Source organism: Castanea sativa, chromosome 10 (assembly GCF_040712315.1).
Source record: "Castanea sativa cultivar Marrone di Chiusa Pesio chromosome 10, ASM4071231v1".
NCBI classification, from domain to species: domain Eukaryota; kingdom Viridiplantae; phylum Streptophyta; class Magnoliopsida; order Fagales; family Fagaceae; genus Castanea; species Castanea sativa.
Window position 1 is genome coordinate 26914422 of NC_134022.1, and position 20328 is coordinate 26934749.

Genomic DNA, 20328 nt, shown 5'->3' on the forward strand with positions numbered 1-20328 from the left:
ATACCAATAATCCAAATATAAATTGTACTACATGATATTATACAAAAAAAAAAAATACAACTACTAATTATTACCCCCCCCAAATAGAATTTGCAATGGAATCACGAAGAAACACCATTGCAGGATCTGTTAAAGTTCCTGAGTTTTGCTCATAACTGCTACATGCTTCACTATTACGTTCTCTTCTAGAAATTGAATCTTCATTGGCATTTACGAACTCCCTATCATCCCTATCATTTAGTCTAACAAAATTATGAAGAGCCATAGTAGCAGATACAATAAGTATTTGGATATGGAATGGAAAAGATGCCATGTTTCTAATAATTCTCCATTTATTCTTCCACACACCAAAAGTGCGCTCAATCACACATCGAAGAGATGAGTGAGCATGATTAAATTTTTCATGTCTAGTTCTAGGGCCTCCACCTCTCCTTCGAAAGTCTTGAAGATGGTATGATATCCCTTTGTATGGTGCCAAATAGCCTTGCATCATTAGGTATCCAGAATCAACTACATAATATTTCCCTAAACAAAGAAATTCAATTGTATTAAACACATACACAATATGTCATTATAATGAACAATTGATTAACCAATTACAAACCTGGTGGTGGGTGCGGAAAGTTGTTACTTTGTGTACGAATAGTATCAAGAAAAATGTGGGTGTCGTGTGCTGCACCTTCCCATCCAGGCAAAACAAATGTGAATAACATATCAAAGTCACATGCAGCCATCACATTTTGGGTTGGATATCCCTTTCTTCCAAAGTATGGAATGGACTTCTCAGTAGGTACAATCGCTATCACATGTGTGCCATCAATCGCACCGATGCAATCCTAATAAAAACATTAATAGTTTTCAGTTCCACATGCATTGTATTATCTTATAGACAATAACACTTATTCAAATATACAATAGTACACATACTTTGAAATGTGGCCAATAAATTGGATGGTCTTGTATTTTGGTTGGAACTTCACTAAAAGTTGGATTCGAAGGCTTTACATATGCTTCTGCAAAGCGAGCACCTAACAGAGTGATCATCTTCTCAAAATGTCTACTTATGGTTTCACCCGAATGCTGAAATAATTCTTGAACCATTCGGTTACATGTTCCATGACCAAGTATCAGTAAACAGATTGCCACTAACTCTTCTAACCTTATATTCCTTGAATGTTGAAGTCCAAAGTCACGTTGTAAAACTTGACACAAATTATGAAACACCTCCTTTCTCATTCTAAACATATTGTAACACAAAGTCTCATTACCTTCCATACAGCGTCTCAGCCAATCCCACCCCGTTTGTTCAGAATCATGACAAGGAGTCTTATTAATGTACTTATTGAAATATGTCACAACTACTTCACAGGTAACTGTCACAAGCTGGTAAAACTCCTCGTTAGAATTGTCATTACTATCATCACTGTCAGAATCACTATCACTGTCATCATCACTGTCACTACTTTCATCATCATCATCACCATCACCATCATTGTTATCACCATCATTGTTATCACCATCATTATTATTGTCAACATTGTTATAATCACTACCATCATGATCATCACAATAATTTCTGTAATCCCCATCCATTAATAGTTCCATAAAATGGCCACTCTCATGAGTACCATTATAATCATCCATATTGGTTTCAGCTACACAACAAAATAACAAATATTCAATCAAGACAATTCACAACATACCAAGACAATTCACAACATCAAGTACAAAACACTGTAATGAAAATTTCAAATATGTTTGCATTACACATATATTAGTCCAAAGCTAATACTAAATATCACATAACTTAGTTTAAAGTTAATACAACATAGCAAATACAACATAGTTCATACAACATAGCTAACTTAGTTTAAAGCTAATACAACATAGTTAATACCACATCAGGTTAGTCACTTCTGCTGCCTATAAATTATTGCTTGTAGCCACTTCAGCTGTGACTCTGGGTCCTTAAAAGTTAGGAACATCTCCCTACGTGACTTTTTTAGAAAGAGAATGGAAGCTTCAACCACAAACGCAAAATCCACTCCAGGAAGTGCTTTCACAATCGCCATTACATTATCAATTGAACTTGGTGACTCTCGAGAAGTACCTTCAGACCTATTCTGACATACAGTTATTAACTCACTAATACGATTGTCCAACATTGCAGCTCCTCCTATCTTCTTCTTTTTCTTCTGTGAGGGTATTGATTCACTAGCTCGCTTTTGTCCTGAACTATGTGATTGACTAGTATTTCCTTGCTGCAAACTACCAATGTCTAAACTCATGTCACATTGGTTATCCTTAAATTCGGAGCTACCATCTGAATCACCAGCACCCTCTTTTGGCATTGTTGGAGGTAATGTACCTAAAAGAAGGGGTCCATGCAGCTACCCCAGTTGCTGCAACATCCCTAAACATTATCTCAAGTTGTTCTAGATTCTGTGGACCTTTCTCTCGGAATTTTTTAGCTTTGGGTAATTCCTACAAAATGTAATTGTAATTTCACTCATATAAGAATAATATATAAAAAAATAAAAAAAAAACTATCTCCAACTAACTACATATTAATAAAATACTCAACTCACCTTCAACTTCAGGTCCCACCAACAATCAGGAGCGGCAATCGTTCCCTTCACTGCATCCCAACCTAAACCTGTGTCAAGATTCCTCAATTTTTCCCACACTCTCCAATCACCTTTTAATACATCCCACCTACTTTTTTATTGGTCCTTATCATAGTTTTGACCGGTCTCCTCACAAAATTTGGTCACCAAATTGAACCAACCTTCGGGTCTAAAGGCAGCACCTTTTGTTCTATTCCCGGCTTGAATTTGTTCCACACAAAGGTTACAAAAAGTAGTTGTCCACGATGGATTAATATCCCAATCTGCTCTAGCCTTTTTTACCTCAGGGTTGGAAGTGGTATTTTTTCCCATCTATAAAGTTAACCAACCATAAGAAATGCAAAAAATAGAAGATTGTAAAAAATGCAAAAAACACACAATCAATAACATAAAAAATAAGTTTACACATAAATGAGTGAAAATAATTAAATATGTGTCAATTTGCTCAAGTAACTAGTTCATATTTTTTATTATGCAGTGCATTCCTAGAGTATATATGAAGTATTTTTTATTTAGCAGCAGGCTGCTGCTGCTGCTGCTGTTGATGGGTCATGCCCAGCAGCAGCAGCTGATGCTGCATCAGCTGCTGGGCATGACCCATCAGCATCAGCAGCATCAGCTGCTGCTGCTGGGTGATGATGCTGCTGCTGGGCATGCCCAGCTGCTGCTGGGCAGAGGCTAGAACCAAGGCTAATAAGATTCCTCAATTTTTTTTCCCACACAACGTAACTTCACAATGATAATTCCCCTAAATGCAATACAAACCAACAAATCAGAATATGGTTTCATAATATTATAACAAACTCAAATATTATAACAAATCATAATATGCAGCATCACTTCTTCTTGGGCATGACCCATCGGCGGGCGATGCAGCTCTTCTTGGGCATGCCAATTGTAGCTTCTTATTCTTCTTCTTGGGCGTAGGCCGGAACCAAGGCTAATCAGATCTAAAATTTTTTTTCCCACACAACGTAACTTCACAATGATAATTCCCCTAAATGCAATACAAACCAACAAATCATAATATGGTTTCATAATATTATAACAAACTCAAATATTATAACAAATCATAATATGCAGCATCACTGCCGTCGTTATCATGAGGCCAGCTGAAGAAGAATGATGGGGCATGCGTGTGCAGCTGCACACGCATGCCCCAGCTGCTGCTGCTGCTGCTGCTGGGCAGAGGCTGGAACCAAGGCTAATCAGTTCTAAAATTTTTTTTCCCACACAACGTAACTTCACAATGATAATTCCCCTAAATGCAATACAAACCAACAAATCATAATATGGTTTCATAATATTATAACAAACTCAAATATTATAACAAATCATAATATGGTTTCATTTTGGCCAAACAAACAAAGTTAGATCAAATACACCCAATCAACAAACAAATTTCAAAACCCAATCAACTAAAGAACCAAATGGGTCATCATTAAATCTCCAAACCCTCAAAAACTCAAAAAGGTACAAATAAATTAGATCAAATACACCCTGTTTCAGATCTTAAAAAGAAAAGAAAAAAAAATTCGGATCACTGTTGGTACCTGGTGGATTTTGGTAGCAGATCAGTCTTTCTTGGTGCCTTTTTGATCAAATGCGTACCTTCAAGATTCCTATCTCAGATTAGAAAAAAACAATTAAAACAAAAAAAATTAGAGATCAGAGAAAACGAAGAAAGCAGAAGAGGAAGAAGAAGAAGAGGACGAAGAAGAAGAGGAAGAAGAAGAAGAGGACGAAGAAGAAGAGGAAGAAGAAAGTAGAAGAGGAAGAAGAAGAAGAAGTCACAGATGACTTACCACAGGGAGATCGGTAGCAGCACGGAGAAGGCAGAGCAGAGAAGAGATGAGAGGAATTATTACACAGAAATTTCAGCGAAGCAGAGAGATGAGATCAGGGTGATTCGGTAATTTTAGGTCTCAGCTATCCGTTGAGCTGAAAACGTTGATGCGCGTTTGAGATATGGACCTTCAGACCACCATTTCAGAAATCAGCGTTTTTGCCTTTGCCTTAAAACGCAACTTTTATCTAAAATTTGCGTTTAGGCTTCACCAAACGCCCAGCCACTGCCAACTTTATGAAAAAGCTACGTTTTGGGTCCTAAAAGCCCAACCAAACGGGCACTAAGAGATGAGATAAAAGAAATGGGCCTGTTTCAAGTTTGAACCCTCACTGGTCAACAAAAACTTCCACCGTTTAGAGATGGTTTATTTTCTCATTTTAAATTCATATTTTTATATTTTAAATAATATTTTTACATATTTTTTAACCCACACATATTTCAAAAAACCTACAAAATTCTCATCTCAAAACATCACCTTATAGCATTGCTAGACAAACAATGGTTCATTACAAAATAAATTCAGTTTTTTATGTTTCATATAGTTTGGACAAGATGAATTATAAATGTGAGGAACTTGCAAGTTAAAAAATTGGATTGTAATCCGGTTCTTAAACTATGGATTATTTGTATTCAGGTAAAAGTGGGGTCAAGTGTATATACTTCATAAGAGCACTTATAGTGAGGTTGCTAAAATGACTAAATAGTCATTTTAGCAACCCAAACACTAAAAACAGGTCCTACAATAAAGTTGTTATAAGTAAAATTCTTTGCTATATTTTGCCTTCATAGTACAGCGAGCTGTTTTCGATAACAACTTATTGTAGCATGAAGGTAAACACAAAATTTTTTTTTTATTGACCAATGACTCTCTTTTTCCCCTTCAGGCTCTTCTCTCTTCGCTCACTAGTCACTTATGTGCCTTTGTTTGTGCTTGGTGGTTCGATGATTATGGTCCGGTGATTATGGTCAAGAGGCACGGTGTTGGTTCGGCGATTGTGGTCATAAGGCACGGTGGTGATGTGGGTCTGATTTGGTGGGTTTCGTGGGCTGATTTGGTGGGTCTCGGTGGCGATTGTGGTCCAGCGGTTCATAGGTTTGGTTTGGTGGGTGAGTGGGTCGGTGCTAGTGGGTCTTGGTTGTTTGTATCGGAGGTGCCTTGGCGATGGCGGTATGGCTAGATTGGGCCAGGTTTGGTTTGAGTTTGGGCTCGGAGGTGGGCATTGCCGGTTGTAGCAGAGAGAAAGATGGGCAGAACGTGCACAGTGTTGGGGTTTTGTTTTTGTTTTTTGTTGTTTAACTTGATTTCTTACCTGGGTTGTTGGGTAAAGTAGTTAATGATGGTGGGTTTTTTTGCTTGGGTTGCTAGGTAACGATGGTGGGTTTGGTGGTTGGTTGTGTCGTGGGTAACGATGGCGGCTCATGGTGATTGTGGTTGAGCTCCTTCAACTTCAGTCATGGACTTTTAGAGAGAGTGCTTGAAGAGACAGTTTCGATCCGAGTGATAGAAAGACATTTTTGGTGAGATTAAGGACCTGATGGTAGTGGATTGTGGATGTTTGGGATTTATGTAGGCTTGTGGTGGTTGGTTATGGGTTTGTGGAGGCAGTGAGCGTTTGGTTGAGGGTTTGTGGATGTGGTGGGGGACACTGTGATAGAAGGGAGAGAGAGAGAAATGAATTAAAAAAATGAAAATTTTATAGCTAAAGGGAAAAATAGATGTTTTGATGTTTGGGTGTATAATAAAGTAAGTTGTTAAAATAGATAAAGTAGGTTTTTGAGTTGTTAAATGCTAAAAATTTTAAGTTCTTTACTGTGAATGCTCTAAATAGAGTGGAATTCATATGTTAAACATTCAAGTTCATTTTAGAGAGTAAAAAAATTATATATATGCGGTTGTTTTGATTTTGAAAGATCCATATTTGATTGGGAGGAAAAGGAAAAGGTGAAACCCATATGTTCAACTAATTTTGTTGATTAGGACACCACTTTTACTTGTAAGTATTGAATTTTGATCTATTTGTGAAGGTGGTGACAGTAGAGAGAAGAATGTAGCATTAGAATAACATAGGTGGGTTTCTTCTAAACAAAATTCGGCAGCTTTTTTCATACTAAAATATCCTTACGTGTGTTAGTTGAGAGTATGTTTATTTTGTCGTTATGATAGTACTAATGGGTGTATAGGGTTTTGAGACTCTGAGTGCCAAGTTCTTGAGTTAGCTAGTATTTAGAACTTGTTATCTAGGTTGGGATTTTGGATAATTTTTGTTTGTGAACAGGTTCTAGTGTGTTTATCTTTGTAAGTGTTGTTGTTGTTTTTTTAATTTTTTGAGAGGGTTTCAACTTTTGACATTTGCTTATGATGATAGTTATGATGATAGCTTTTATCACTAGACTAATATACTAATTAGTTTTCGGTGTAAGCGGGAATTGAATCCTAAATCTCTTATTCATCAAAGACTTTACTAAGACACTAATCGATTTTTAATAGTGAATTTTTTATTTTTAGCATTATTTGAAAGCGTGGACACACAATGTATTGGATTATGTTAAATTTGTTGTCTTAATCAACCGCTAAAGTTTGATTAATCAGTTCTTGTTGCTAAAGTGTGTGCCTTATGTTGCTCACAATTTCTTATTTTGTTTCACTAAAAAACAAATATTTTGTCTTTTTTATTCTTAACAAATTGGTATAAGATATTTTGTTATTACAAAAACAATTTTTTTTTTGAGAAAGTTATTACAAAAACATAAATGAGAGTTGAATTATATATTTTGTTATTACAACAACATCAATGAGGAGATGGGCTTCTCCACTTGTTAATGACTCAATGATTACTTAAAAAAAAAAAGATGGGCTTCTCATATTCACTACTTCCAAAACATGCTAATCCAATATTGGATCCATGTTGTGCAAGATATAATTCATGTGCCAATGCCAAACACACATGAATATGGGATAAGATTTTTGCTTGAATAATTCTATTTAGACGTAGAATAATATATATGTGATGACATTTAAAAATCAAATAAATATTGATGATGCGAAGAGAATTAGTAGGTTGGATGCTTCGGATTTCAAAGGACTAGCGAACTCCTTGATGGCCTGAAACAGAAAGAACGGTTGATCAAAGGTGACCGGGGTTGCCGGCCAAGAACCCTCCGATGCTAAAATTAGTTTTCTCCCTTAAATTTTGGAGTTCCAACTTTTCAGGAATTGTAAAAACGTACTTTTGTCTGGTCTGAATGAGCGTTTATATAGTGCGCCCTAGAAATGGTTATTAGACTTGTAACTTCTCCTATATTTGAGGAGGTTTGAGGGTTCAGGGATAACTTCCACAACTGTTTAGGAGTTACATTTTTTCATATAACTATCACTGGAAATTATGCATGTGATAAGAAGTTGTAGTACTGAACCTAGATTCTATTCATGTCTTGGAACACTAGCATGTAGGCAAGTTCTTGCTTGGGAATTTTCTTAAGTGTTAGGGGCTCGTCCAGGAGTCTTCCTGACGAGCGTACCTTACTCTCATGGAAGGTCGTTCTTCTATGGACGACCCTCTTACGGACGGTTATCCTTACATAGACGACCTTCCTATGTGGGATGCATCTTCTATTCTGGACGGCTCCTTTGGACGAGATGGAGCGGTTTTGTCGTGATAAACTTTAATTTTTACTTATGCTCCGAAATAAGGACGTGGGGTTCATCTAGGGTCTGTGCAGAGCAACTTGCTCGGAACATGTGGAGGTTGTCCAAGCATCTTCCTGCATGGACGAGCTTATAACGGACGAGCTTTTTACAAAGTTTGCTTTCCCGACGGTCGTCAAGTCGTAGACGATATTGGAGTTGGTGTATTTTATCATACCCCATCAAATATATTGGAAAAAAAGAAGAAGAAGCAAATTTGAGCCTCATTATTCTTCAAGTAAAACATAGAAAGAAGGCGTAAATGCACTTTTAGTCCCTACATTTTGACGTTTTTTCATTTTAGACCCTACATTTTATTTTTACCACTTTTAGTCCCTAAACCAATTTACGTATTTTATTTTCGTCATTTCCTTCAATCAACCGATGGAAATAGCTGAGGTGGCAGCTGGAGATATTAAAATATTATTAAAAATGCCACGTCAACATCTATATTTTTTTTTATATATAAATAATTTGTCAATTTTAACTATAAAAAAAAAAACAGAATTAAAAACAATAAAATCAAATGCCTATGAACACAATAACACAAACCCAGAAAATCAAAGAACACAAATCCAAAAAATCAAACCCAAGAACACGAATCAAATGCCGAGGAAATTAAAAGACCTTCAAAGATTCAAAACACAAAGAACACAAACCCAAACCCAAACCCAACCCTTAATCTTTAGCAAACCCAGAACACCACATGAAAAATCAAACCCTCCATACAAACATCAAACCCAGAAACAAACCCAGAAACCATCACAGCCGCCACAACCCACCATCCCATCCGCCACAACCAAACCCAACTCAGTCTCAACCCCAGCCACCCTGATCTCTACCCACCCCAACCCAACCTCAACCCCAGCCACCCCGACTCAAGTCACCCCAGCCTGTCTCAACCCACCCACCCCAGCCTGACCTAAACCCAAGCTGACCTCTACCCATCCCAGCCGACTCACAATCCACCCACCTCAACCCAACCTCCAACCCAGCCACCCCAAGCTCAACCCCAGCCACCCCTATCGGTCTCAACCCCCACCCCAAACCAACCTCAACCCACCCCACCTTGATCTCAACCCATCCCACCCCGATCTCAACCCACCCAACCCAGACAAACCTCAACCCACCCTAGCCAATCTCAACCCATCCACCCCACCCCGATCTCAACCCATCCAACCCAGACGAACCTCAACCCACCCCAACCGATCTCAACCCATCCACCTCACCCCGATCTCAACCCACCCACCCCAGACCAACCTCAACCCACCCCACCCCACCCCACCCCAATCTCAACCCATCCACCCAACCCCGATCTCAACCCACCACAGCCACCATGAGCCACTGCACCACCAGGTACCACGAGTGAGAAACACAAATATGAGAGAGAGAGAGAGAGAGAGAGAGAGAGAGAGAGAAGAGAATGAGAAAATTTGAGAGAGTGAGACACGGATGAGAGAGAGAGAGAGAAGAAAAACTAATTTAAGAAAATGAGATTGAAGAGAAAACACTAGAGAGAGTTTTTTTATCTTAATTTTAGTGATTTTTTTATTTTATTTCTGTTTTCTATTTAATTAAAATTGATAAATTATTTTAAAAATATATATAGATGCTGACGTGGCATTTTTAATAATATTTTAATGTCTTCGGCTGTCACCTTAGCTATTTCAGTCGGTTGACTGAGAGAAAGGACGAAAATAAAACGCGTAAATTGGTTTAGGGACTAAAAGTGGTAAAAATAAAATGTGAGGACTAAAATAAAAAAATATCAAAATGTAAGAACTAAAAGTGTATTTACGCCTTGGAAGAAACCTCGAAGAAAAGGACTTTGGAAGATAAACGGCAGAATTTTTTTTTTTTTTTTTTTGTTTTGAGAAACGATAAACGGTAGAAATTGATGATGCACTTCGATGGCAAACGAAAAGAAATGAATTAATTGGAAAGGAAAAAATGATAAAAGGAAACGACGTCGTCTCAACGATACGATATCCTCCTCCACTCTTTATATGTCTCTCTCAAGTCTCAGCCTTGTCAGAATCATTTTTAATCAAATCAAATGGAAATGGATGATCACAACAACAAGAACAAGAACAAGAACAAGAAGGCACTTTTCAAAGAAGTGTTCGGCGATTCATCGGACAGTGAAGACAACGAACAACAAACACAACAACCTCAATTGGAATTGGAATTGGAAGAAGAAGGGCATCATCAAAACCCGAGTTGGGAACAAATCAAAGAGATCAAAGGTCTTTGGTTGTGCAGAGACTTCCTCTCTCCTCCACAACAATCTTCCCTCGTCTCCGCTATTCTAAACGGTGCGTGCGTTTCACTTTTGTTATGTACGACGTTTTTGCTCAACTGGGTCTCACCCACATTGACACACTGTGTGTGTTTTGTATTGTTAACGCTTGTGTTTGCACTTTGCACTTGCAGAAGGATGGTTCACTGAACCCTCACACAACCAGGTCCGTACCATATCCATATCTTAATGTTAATGTTAAAAATAATGAGACCATCTAGCAGATCCTATGATAGTTCCTATGTTAATTTGCATTAGCTCCCACCATTTAAATTTTCTTAAATTTCAGGTTGTTATTTTCCTTAACCTTGAATTAGGCTACTGGAAATGCTGTGACAGGTTACAATGTTTCTTTTTAGTATGGTCTAAGGCTCTCGTGGGATTATTATTATTATTATTTTCATTAAAGTTTTAGGATTGCCCAGTTTGTAATTATCGTACAATTTGATATTTCAATTCTTGTAGTTTTTTTTTTTTTGATAAATATATTTCAATTCTTGTAGTTGTAGTGTAGAATGTGTAAAGTATGTCAGGGACCTGACTGAGAAGTACAACTCCGCTTACACTTCATGTCATATGTTGTCTTGCCAAGTTGGTTGATTATTGTTCTTTCACTCTTGAATCAAATGCCTAAGATAGTTACCTGTAGGAGTTTGATCCATTGGACATTTTGGGTGCTAGGAATATTGCAAACTATACGCTGTTTACTCCTCAGGAATGGGTCTGAAAGGCCCTACCTTGGTGAGGTTTCACGTCATTAAAAAAAAAAAAATCACAAACTATATGTGGGTATTCTTTAAGGGTGATCAATTCCTTTTAAGGTTGATGGGGTAGTAGTCTACTCTTTCACTAATCGAGCGAGAGTACTCAACAAATTTAATCTAGAACGCTAGGAATTAGTTTGGTGGTTCTTGATGATCTGTTATAGTTAGAGGTGTTTGATGTATCTACTGTTTGCACCTTGTAATGGTTTCTAGCGTTTGATATTTGAAGGCAGATTGGCTCACTAGCAACAGAGCACACTACTTGGACTTTTTTGAAGAACATGTCATGTCGTGTCGTGATGTTTATGTTATGGTTTTTCTTAAATTTCTTCATGGTATAAATTTTGAGCTTGCCTGGAATTTTCATTATGGATTCATCTTTATTGTGTAGTCTTACCTTTCTTAAATGTTTCTTAATTTACTAAAATTAAATGAAAAACATTGAGATGGATGAAGAGGAGGCAGATCTGTCAATGCAAGGAGTCAAGCTAAAACCCTGCAAGGGAGGAGTTACCTTATGCTTGGTTTTATGTGTTTGGACAAAGTTCATTAATCTTGTTCCTCTCCTAGTCTCCTTTCTTGTAGTTCAAGATCTTATAATCTTTCTTCCATTCGAGGGATTTTTTTGGTCCTTTTGTTTTTCTTCCTTTTATGCGTTGTCTTTCTTGGAAATTTCTTGCATCACTTTACTTTCTCTTGGCATATTTGCTTACTTATCAGAGAAAAAGAAAAGGCAAAAGGAAAAGAAAGAAATAAGATAGATAATGAAGAATATATATATAAAGAGATAGATGATGAAGAATGTTGATTATGGTTTCTAGTTTGGATATTGTAGAATTTTGTTGCAAACTGGGGATCATAATTACAGTCATGAAGACAATTGCATGTCAAACTTGTGCCTTTAGGTTGCTTCAGATAAGCTTATGCATTCCTTTCTCCACAGGCTATGAGGTTTGGAGATCTTCCAGCTTGGTCAAGTGAAATTTCAAACTCTATCCGTGAGCTGGTGCTTTTATGTGATCCTGTGGACTTGGGAACTTATGATGAAGCTAAAGAAGCCTGTCCATTCCCATCAGATTTATTGCGGAGAGAGCCACTCTTTGACCAACTCATTGTAAATGTATACCAACCAGGTGAGGTGCGATGTGACTTCTTCTATGTAGGCCATGCTGTACAGAGTTAGTATTCATGAAGTTGTTGAACTTAGCGAGTTGGTACCTTCAGCTTATCTGTTTATTTTTTTTACTGTGTTCAATTTCACCCTTTGTGCCATGGGATTTTCTAGAATTTGCTTTGATGATTGTATTTGTTATTGGTATTTCTGTTCTGTTTTGTTTTTGTTTTTAAGGGGAGTATAACCAGAATCACACGACGTTGATTTAATGAAGATTTCTGATCTCAAATATATATTAATATATGAATAAAAGTCAGCATTGTTTCAGTAGAACCTTCAAAATGCTTGTTATTAATTCACATATAAAATAATACTTTAGTTCTCTCTCCCCCACTTTTGCTTAGTTTGGAATTTGAATCCCAGCAAGGGTGTAGAAAAAGGTTTTTTTCAAAATTAAAATTAAAATGCAGCCTTAGCATTTGTCATGTTGGTAGTCTGGTGTATTCAGCGTTTTTTTTTTTTTTTTTTTTAAATTATTTTTTTATTATTATTTTTTTGGTATTAGGTAATAAATAATTTAATGAAACCAAAAAAGAAACATGCAAAGATCACCAATGGAGAATGCTGGTTGTATACATTTGGTTTATTCAATTTTGATGCAGCAAAGAGAAAGAAAATGCTGCAATCAAGTTTGGTTGCAGCATACATTTAAAATTCCATGGAATTTTGTAGGTTCCCAACTAAGACATCAATAATATATCTCCATTTCTTATGAATCCCTGCAGATAAGTTTCATCTTAATGCAATTTAGAATTTTGCAGTGTATTACTTGTCTGATCATAATAACACAAGGTTGGAATGGTTATGAAAATGTTGTTAACGATCTCTAATTCAAATGACACATCCTCCTATCGTAAGAGTAAGGCGAAGGGTGAGATAATGGGTGAGATATCCCTTGTGAGTGTGTAATTACTAATTAAAGAAAATGTCTCTGCATCTTTGGGTAGTATAAATTTCTTTCAGTTTATATTTTCTTTTGGTCTTTGTTCATTTTGTAGTTCAAAAGAATGTTTCTTGTTAGTTACTATCTGTTACTAGTGTATGGGACAATACAATCAGTTGGGAACCACAGCTCATAAACACACACACACACACACACTCACTGCAAAATACAAATATAAAATTGAGATGACAACTTCAGCATGTATGTGCAGGGGATCAGTGCACATATTGATCTTATGCGCTTTGAAGATGGAATTGCCATTGTCTCCTTAGAGTCATCATGTGTGATGCATTTCACCCAAGTTGACCGAACAGATTGTGACATCAAAATGGATCCACCCATGACAAAGATCCCTGTTTATCTGACACCAGGATCTCTAGTTCTCATGTCTGAAGAAGCACGTTACTGTTGGAAACATGAAATAAATCGCAAGCCAGGGTTTCAAATATGGGAAGGTCAGGAGCTAAATCAGAAGAGGAGAATCTCAGTAACACTGAGGAAGCTCTGCAAGGTTGAGTAGCATGTTAATCATCACATTAGAGCTGCAAAATACATCTGCTCTATTGTTTTTGAGCAGTTCTCATCGTTCTTGATTATTTGTTCTTGTACTTTAAATGCGGGTTGACTTGAGAATAATATACAATTGAGAATGTTGAAGAGTGTAGTTACAACTGAGATCCTAAATTTGAAATTCTATTCCAAATGTTGTACGTTTATTTTTGCAGTATTTTTTTACAGAACTTCCAGAGCTTCACAATTTTTTCACCGTGATCATTGCAAAACTAAACATGCGAAGATGGCCTTCGGTGGACTAGGAAGTTTGGTGATTCTGAGCATAACGTATTGCGTTTTATCCCATGTCGCTTGTTATGTAGATTATTAGACACAGGAGTATCTTGAGCTTCGGTTTTCTTGATGGTTGGCTTAGCTAGAGATTCTTTTACCTTCATTAAACAATGATAGATTCATAGTAATGTTGCAGCTCCTCACAGTTAAGAGTGCTTGCCACCACCCCACCACCTTTGTCGTTGCATTGTGGTTCTCCCATTTGCAGCGCCCTTGCATGAATATAGACACACACACGCACACCTTCCTATGTCTCAGTCATGTCAACAATGGCTGCTGTTACCATTGGAAGCACATCTCTCTCTTTCATGCCTAATCTGTGTTTTGCAGCTTGTTTTGATGATTTTGTTGGCAGGAGCCATCCTTTGATGTGTGCTGATGAGTTTGAAGGGGAAAGACTACCATAAATTGTTGAGGAGTGGATGCGAAATATTTTGAAGTGTGAAGAGGGTAATAGGTTCCATGCAGGTAAGTTTCAGTGCCACACTAATCTGTATGTGTTGGATGAGTCTACAGCCCCCATAAGAATGACTTATTGCGGACGGGTGATTCCTAAGAAGACTTGTGGAACTTGAGAATGAATAATGAATGAGTTAGACTAGTCCCCCTTACTTGTTTTATTTTTGGGGCTTTAATCTTTGTTTGTTTAGGATTTCCCTTTTTCTTTTGTTTTGGTGGAAGCATGGTAGGTTAATGGCTCATTAACAACATAATTGGTTCAAAATTTTTATGCAATAATGGGAACTTTCTACCCTCATATCATGATATTTGAGTACACAGCTATTTACACTTTACACTGTTATCATAATTTCTGTACAGACAAAAAAAATGACCAAAGAGGAGAGGAAAAACTGATTGAATGCAATTTCATTATAAAATGGGTATCAAGTTGCAGTTACAATGCCTTCCCAATTCAAAATATAATATAATACATCCCCATTTCCCTTGCTATCGTAATTGATGTAAACAAATGCAAAATAGCCATTACGAGGTCGGGTTTGCAGAAGAATTTCATCCATGTTATTCTGTTAGATCTGAATCGGAAATTTCATTTGAGAGATATATACCTGAAAGTCAAGGAGTTTCCCATGTCTCCCAATTCCAATTCTGGTTCTCTCTATGTCAGAAAATTAGTCCTGTGACTCTAAAAAATCTCTATACATGCAGAAAGGAACCAAACCTTTTCATCGTTTGTGGTAAGAACTAACTTTTTTGTTTCTTCTCTCCTGATGAATGAAAATCATAATACATGCTTTGTATGTGTGAAGAAAATATTTTCTTTTGCCTTCTTCCTATCACATTTTAGGCATAACAGTTTTTAAGAGTGGAAATAGGACGATAAAGATGAGCACTGCACCACCAACAATGGCTATGACTGTCCACTTCCGAGAGCTCTTCTGTTGCACCCTGGCCTCCTGAAGCTGCTCAGTGCCTCGTCTCACAAATGAATTAGCATGCGCTACATGACTCTCTATGTCATTGAGTTGATGACCCTGTGCCTCTACCAGAGCAGCCATGTCCAAAAATACCTGATGAAGCTCAATCAAGTTCTTCTCTATCTCCTTCACAGCATCATGTCTTTCTTGAATTTCTGATATGGTATCCAATATTTGACCTCTCCCTTGTTCCTGAATTGCCTTCTGCAGAAAACTTTCACTTTCTCCACTTGATATTAAGTTCTCAATAGTTTCTTCATTTGCCTTCTCTCCTGTGATTGTGAAATACCTTCTTTCCACTGTTTCTTTATACTCAGCTGTCATTCTGTTTCTTAATCCTTGAAAATCATCCATCATGTCCTTGAGTTTCTTTCCCAAGCCACTAACCACTGAGGTCCTTGTTCTATCTGCAGAAGAACCTGGACCACAACCAGGAACGTTCCTGTTAGCTGCATTGGAACGTTCTAAGCCTTCAAGCTTTCCCTTTACAACTTTAACACGTTTGAGGACTTGACCAACATTTGCGTCCATCCGGGCTCGAAGCTCCTTCATTGTTTTAGCATTGTGGACAGTTTTGCATTCTTCATTGGCTTCTTGCAATTGCTTATACAGCTTCTCAACTTGCCTCATGTCTTCCTTGACATTCTCAACATCTCCAAAGAACCTATCAAGGTTGACACTCTCTTTGCCAGCTTCCATGTCATCCAGAAAAACCTGCTGCTTCAGGTCTGTGTATTTCTTGAATGAGCTTGAGAACAAGTCGTTCATCTTGGCTGAGTTTTTTTTTTTTTGGGCTCTTCTTAACAAATTGTATAGTTTTGCAAAATGGGGTTCTATCAAAAAGTTCAGCAATGAATGCAAATGCATGAATAGTGTAACATGGTGGTTTTTGGTTCCTTGCTGCATAGAAGTTTATGATGGTGGTTTTTCATCCTTACAATATGTGCTGCCAAATGAGGAGGAAGAGAGAGAAGGTGACGAATGCAAAAAACTGTCACAAAGAATGAACGTGAGGCGAAGTTTCCTTAGTTTTGGTGGCGTTGGAGGTATTAGAGGCTTGAGTTGATTTGAGATTAGGACCAGCCATTAAAAGCTGGTTTTACCAAAAGTTGCTCACTAATCAACAAGTGGCATTTTGTACTTCAATGGTACTACTTTGCTTGACCAGGTCTTCCTTCATTGTGTCCATGTCACATTTGCTGGATGGTTGGGCTTTATCTTCCTCTTCTTTAGGTTGTATTCCACTGAATGAATTTCCTAATTCCTAGACACTTTGTATTTACTCTCGATCAAAAGAAGTAAATCTTGGTATTATTTACGCACAAAATATATTGAAAGCAGTAACCCTTATCCCACTTAAACTTTAAACTTTTATTTTTTAAAAGGAAAAAAGTTAACAGTTTAAACTTTTATTTTTTAAAATAAAAATATTGTTTAAAAGAAAAAAGTAATGGATACTATAAGAGTATTAGTTTAGAAACTATTTCTTGAAATAAAAAAGTAGCTCATTTTTTTTTATAACTTTTTATTTTATCCATGCAAGTGATCTTAAAACTTTCCCAAAATAGTTTATTAACAGTTTCAAAAAATAGTTAATTAACAAATTAATATCTTATCCTAATAAGGGTTAACAGTCTTTTTTAACCATCATACACTCTTGATGCGATGGTCACTCCATAAGTATAAGTGCTTGTTGAGGTGTGGAGGGCCGGGGTTCGAGTCTTCAGGAGGGAATTTCACACATATATACACTTAGATCAGGTTAGAGTAGAAATTTTATCTTGTGTCAAAAAAAAAAAAAAAAAACCTTTCTTAAAAAGCCGTATGACTAATGACTATCTAATTTATGCATTAACCCAGCCAATGTTACATCATCATTATTCTTTTTTTTTTTTTTTTTTGAGGAAAAATTATCATTTTTCTTTTGTCTATGACTTATTACATAATATTTATCCTAAAAAAGGATAATATTAAAAACTTTAAACCATGTGTTACTCTTTCTTTTTTACTTTAGCTTGTATTTCAAGCTGGACTTCTAAAACGTTTGTCTTGGGATGACCCAAATAGATCAATCCAAGATCAAAACCTGAAGTAATGACACTAATAATTCAAGAAATAGAAGTCACATATTTTATCCTCAATTCCTTAACCTATGACTTAAAAAAAAAAAACACTTTTCAGTCCACAAATCGCTACACAGTTAAGTAAATCATTATTAATCAATTACTTGAACATGATGTATTGAAATGCACACTAACCCTTACCTTATATTTCCTAAAAACTTATATGGCAAATCCAATTTTCACTTGAAGAAAACTAATGTTATATGCTTGCATTACCTTTTTTTAAATTTCCTACTTCAAAATTTTCACTTATTTATTTTTTACACCTTTTATTATTATTTCGGTCGATACCAACATCCTTTTGTTATAATTATTCATTAGATTATATTCCAATGTGTCATGTCGCTGCCAATTACTCTGTCTCATCTGTTTTATTTTGCTGGTGTTTTGATTTGGGCACCTAACACTTTTGTTGGGATGATCCAAATAGATTAATAATCCAAGATCAAAACATGAGTATTGAGATTGAAAATAAAAAAATAAAAATCATTGAATATATGTGTGTGAGTTAACCATGGTCTTGCAAGTACCACACGGGATGTGGCTTGATGGTAGGAGTCCTCGTTTTGCATCTAGAGAGGAGTTGTTCGAGCAATAGTCCTAGCAAGGCCTGTGTGGTACACGTGGTATTATCCATTGCTGTCACATGGCGTGAGGTCGATGAACCCACCCCAGAGACCCCTTTTTTCATTCAGAAAAAAAAAAAAAAAACCATGGTCTTGCAAGCGAAGGGGTGTGATATATATGTGTGTGTGTGTAGCTGTAGGTGCTGAGTTGTGCTGTGGCTTGTGCCAATCTTGCAAGGGTATTTAGCTTAAGTTTTTATAAAAACTTTTTCTCAGTTGGGATCTCATTTAGAGATTTGATGCTAATTTCACCTCCAAATGGATGAAATTACTTTAATCGGCTGGTTGGCTGATTGAATATGTTACGTATATATCATAGGACAAGAACCATAGTTAGCTAAATCCAAAGTTTAACTTAAGAATATCGAAACAACTTTGATCTTTTATTTATTATCCTCCTTTTCAATACACACAAAGTACATATCAACGTAAACCATGAAACCAGTTGTAACCTATTAATATTCAGGAATAAAAAGAGAGAGTAACCTATCATTAAATGTTTACAAACAACCATACACTATACCTAAAAACACAAAAAAGATATATAATAACATCAAAGTATGTACTCTTATTTATACTTTAAAGAGAGAAAAAAAAAAAAAAACTACTGATTTGCTTCAAAGAAAAATAAGTGTAAAATTTACAATAGCCAAAAACGCAGTCCAAGCTAAACAAGGTGCAATTATATCACCAGCAGTCGGATTCACCTCCTTACAGATCCGAAAACATCCAACCAAAGCCCCAAATGTAGCCAAACACAAAGCCAACCCGACCCAACTAGCCCCGGATCCAAGAAGAATCGGATGCCAAACCAAACTCAACCCGAGCTGGGCCAAATAAAGGGCCAAAGCCGTTGGGTTCTGATGAAACCCACCTACAGCCCATACAAGCCAAGCTGATAGACCCAACAAGAAGCTCGAAGCCAAGCTTGTGATATGTATGGCCCACAAGGGTGGGAACCAAGAGGGCTTTGATACCATAACGTAGCTGTGAGTCGTGGTGAGGTAAATGGTTAAAAGGGTAAGAGAAAGCGGGATTGAAACTGTGATGGCTAGGGACCTAAGGCCACGATTGGCCATGGCCATGTTGTTTTCACGTCTGTTTTTAGTGCTCTTGTTGTTGCGAGTGGTGGTGGTGGTGGTGATGTTGGGGTCATCCCTAGAACGATGTTTGAGGGTTTGGGAAGCCATGGAAGCAGTGTTTGTGGTATCAAGGTTATTGTTCTGGGAAGCCATATATGAATGTGTGTGCGTGCGTGCGAGCGTCTGTCTATACAAGGAAGGAAGGTATGCATGTGTCTTGGGAGGAATTGTAGGTGAGGTAATATATATAGATAAGACCGTGTTTTTTTCGATGGAAAATATTACAAGTGAGTGACATGTGGGAGAAGGAGGTGATAAGAAGTGGACAGAAATGTCCCACGTGGGTGTGCATGGCTGAGTGTATGTGTTCAGTTTTGATGCATTGCAGCAAATTAAGAGAGATAAAAATGGTGCATTCAAGTATTGGCGCGTTGCATTGCACTATATGGTATATACATCCAAATTCATTTGCCATTTTGTTATTTGATTTTGAAAGCCCTCCCCTGCAGATTAGAACTACGTGGGACATTTTACAATTGCCTCATAATGATAATATAGTAATCATATGTTAGCATAGCTAGGTGGCAGTGGTCGGATAAGAAAGGACATTAATTAATGGATGAGTTGGATGTATCATTTATATATACGTGTAAAGCATAGGTATTTCTTCAATTACTGACTGGACTTTTAGTTTTAGCTAGGTTTTGTTCAGTGTAGCAAGTGGGTTCACCAGCTTACATGAGAAAAAAAAAGAATAACTTCCACACGTCAATTGATTGGGTATTGGTAATTTGGTATATGATCACACTATGCATGGCAGCTGTCTTTTATATATAGTACTTTTTATTTATTTTTTAATAAATTGTATTATTGC

The 20328-nt window shown here is 36.9% G+C and overlaps 3 protein-coding genes and 1 pseudogene across 4 annotated transcripts; 1 reads left to right on the forward strand and 3 right to left on the reverse strand.

Moving 5' to 3' along the window:
- Positions 1-1738: 1738 nt before the first annotated feature.
- LOC142614176 (uncharacterized) lies at positions 1739-2939 on the reverse strand (annotated as a pseudogene).
- Positions 2940-10153: 7214 nt separating this feature from the next.
- LOC142611709 (alkylated DNA repair protein ALKBH8 homolog) lies at positions 10154-14055 on the forward strand. 2 transcript variants are annotated; one of them, XM_075783821.1, is made up of 4 exons: positions 10154-10476; positions 10595-10626; positions 12168-12357; positions 13553-14055. In XM_075783821.1, exons 1-4 carry the CDS (start codon positions 10218-10220, stop codon positions 13570-13572), a joined length of 501 nt encoding a protein of 166 aa, XP_075639936.1. In that variant the 5' UTR covers positions 10154-10217; the 3' UTR covers positions 13573-14055. The 2 variants fall into 2 exon arrangements, with proteins under 2 accessions (XP_075639936.1, XP_075639935.1); XM_075783820.1 differs by having other exon boundaries at positions 10157-10476; positions 12168-12362.
- Positions 14056-15344: 1289 nt separating this feature from the next.
- Positions 15345-16664, reverse strand: LOC142611708 (syntaxin-124-like). Its single transcript, XM_075783819.1, has one exon. It carries the CDS (start codon positions 16527-16529, stop codon positions 15483-15485), a length of 1047 nt encoding a protein of 348 aa, XP_075639934.1. The 5' UTR covers positions 16530-16664; the 3' UTR covers positions 15345-15482.
- A 2256-nt stretch (positions 16665-18920) lies between these two features.
- On the reverse strand, positions 18921-19683 carry LOC142611545 (translocator protein homolog). Its single transcript, XM_075783609.1, has one exon. The coding sequence runs from the start codon at positions 19605-19607 to the stop codon at positions 18990-18992; it is 618 nt and encodes a 205-aa protein (XP_075639724.1). The 5' UTR covers positions 19608-19683; the 3' UTR covers positions 18921-18989.
- Between the last annotated feature and the right edge of the window lie 645 nt (positions 19684-20328).

Bases quoted from the DNA above. Each gene is read 5' to 3' on its own strand.
- LOC142611545 (XM_075783609.1), bottom strand. From the start codon at position 19,607: ATGGCTTCCCAGAACAATAACCTTGATACCACAAACACTGCTTCCATG.
- LOC142611708 (XM_075783819.1), bottom strand. From the start codon at position 16,529: ATGCAGCAAGGAACCAAAAACCACCATGTTACACTATTCATGCATTTG.
- LOC142611709 (XM_075783820.1), top strand. From the start codon at position 10,218: ATGGAAATGGATGATCACAACAACAAGAACAAGAACAAGAACAAGAAG. The intron at 10,627-12,167 runs GTCCGTACCATA...CTTTCTCCACAG, and splicing joins CTGAACCCTCACACAACCAG to GCTATGAGGTTTGGAGATCT. The intron at 12,363-13,552 runs GTGCGATGTGAC...ATGTATGTGCAG, and splicing joins ATGTATACCAACCAGGTGAG to GGGATCAGTGCACATATTGA.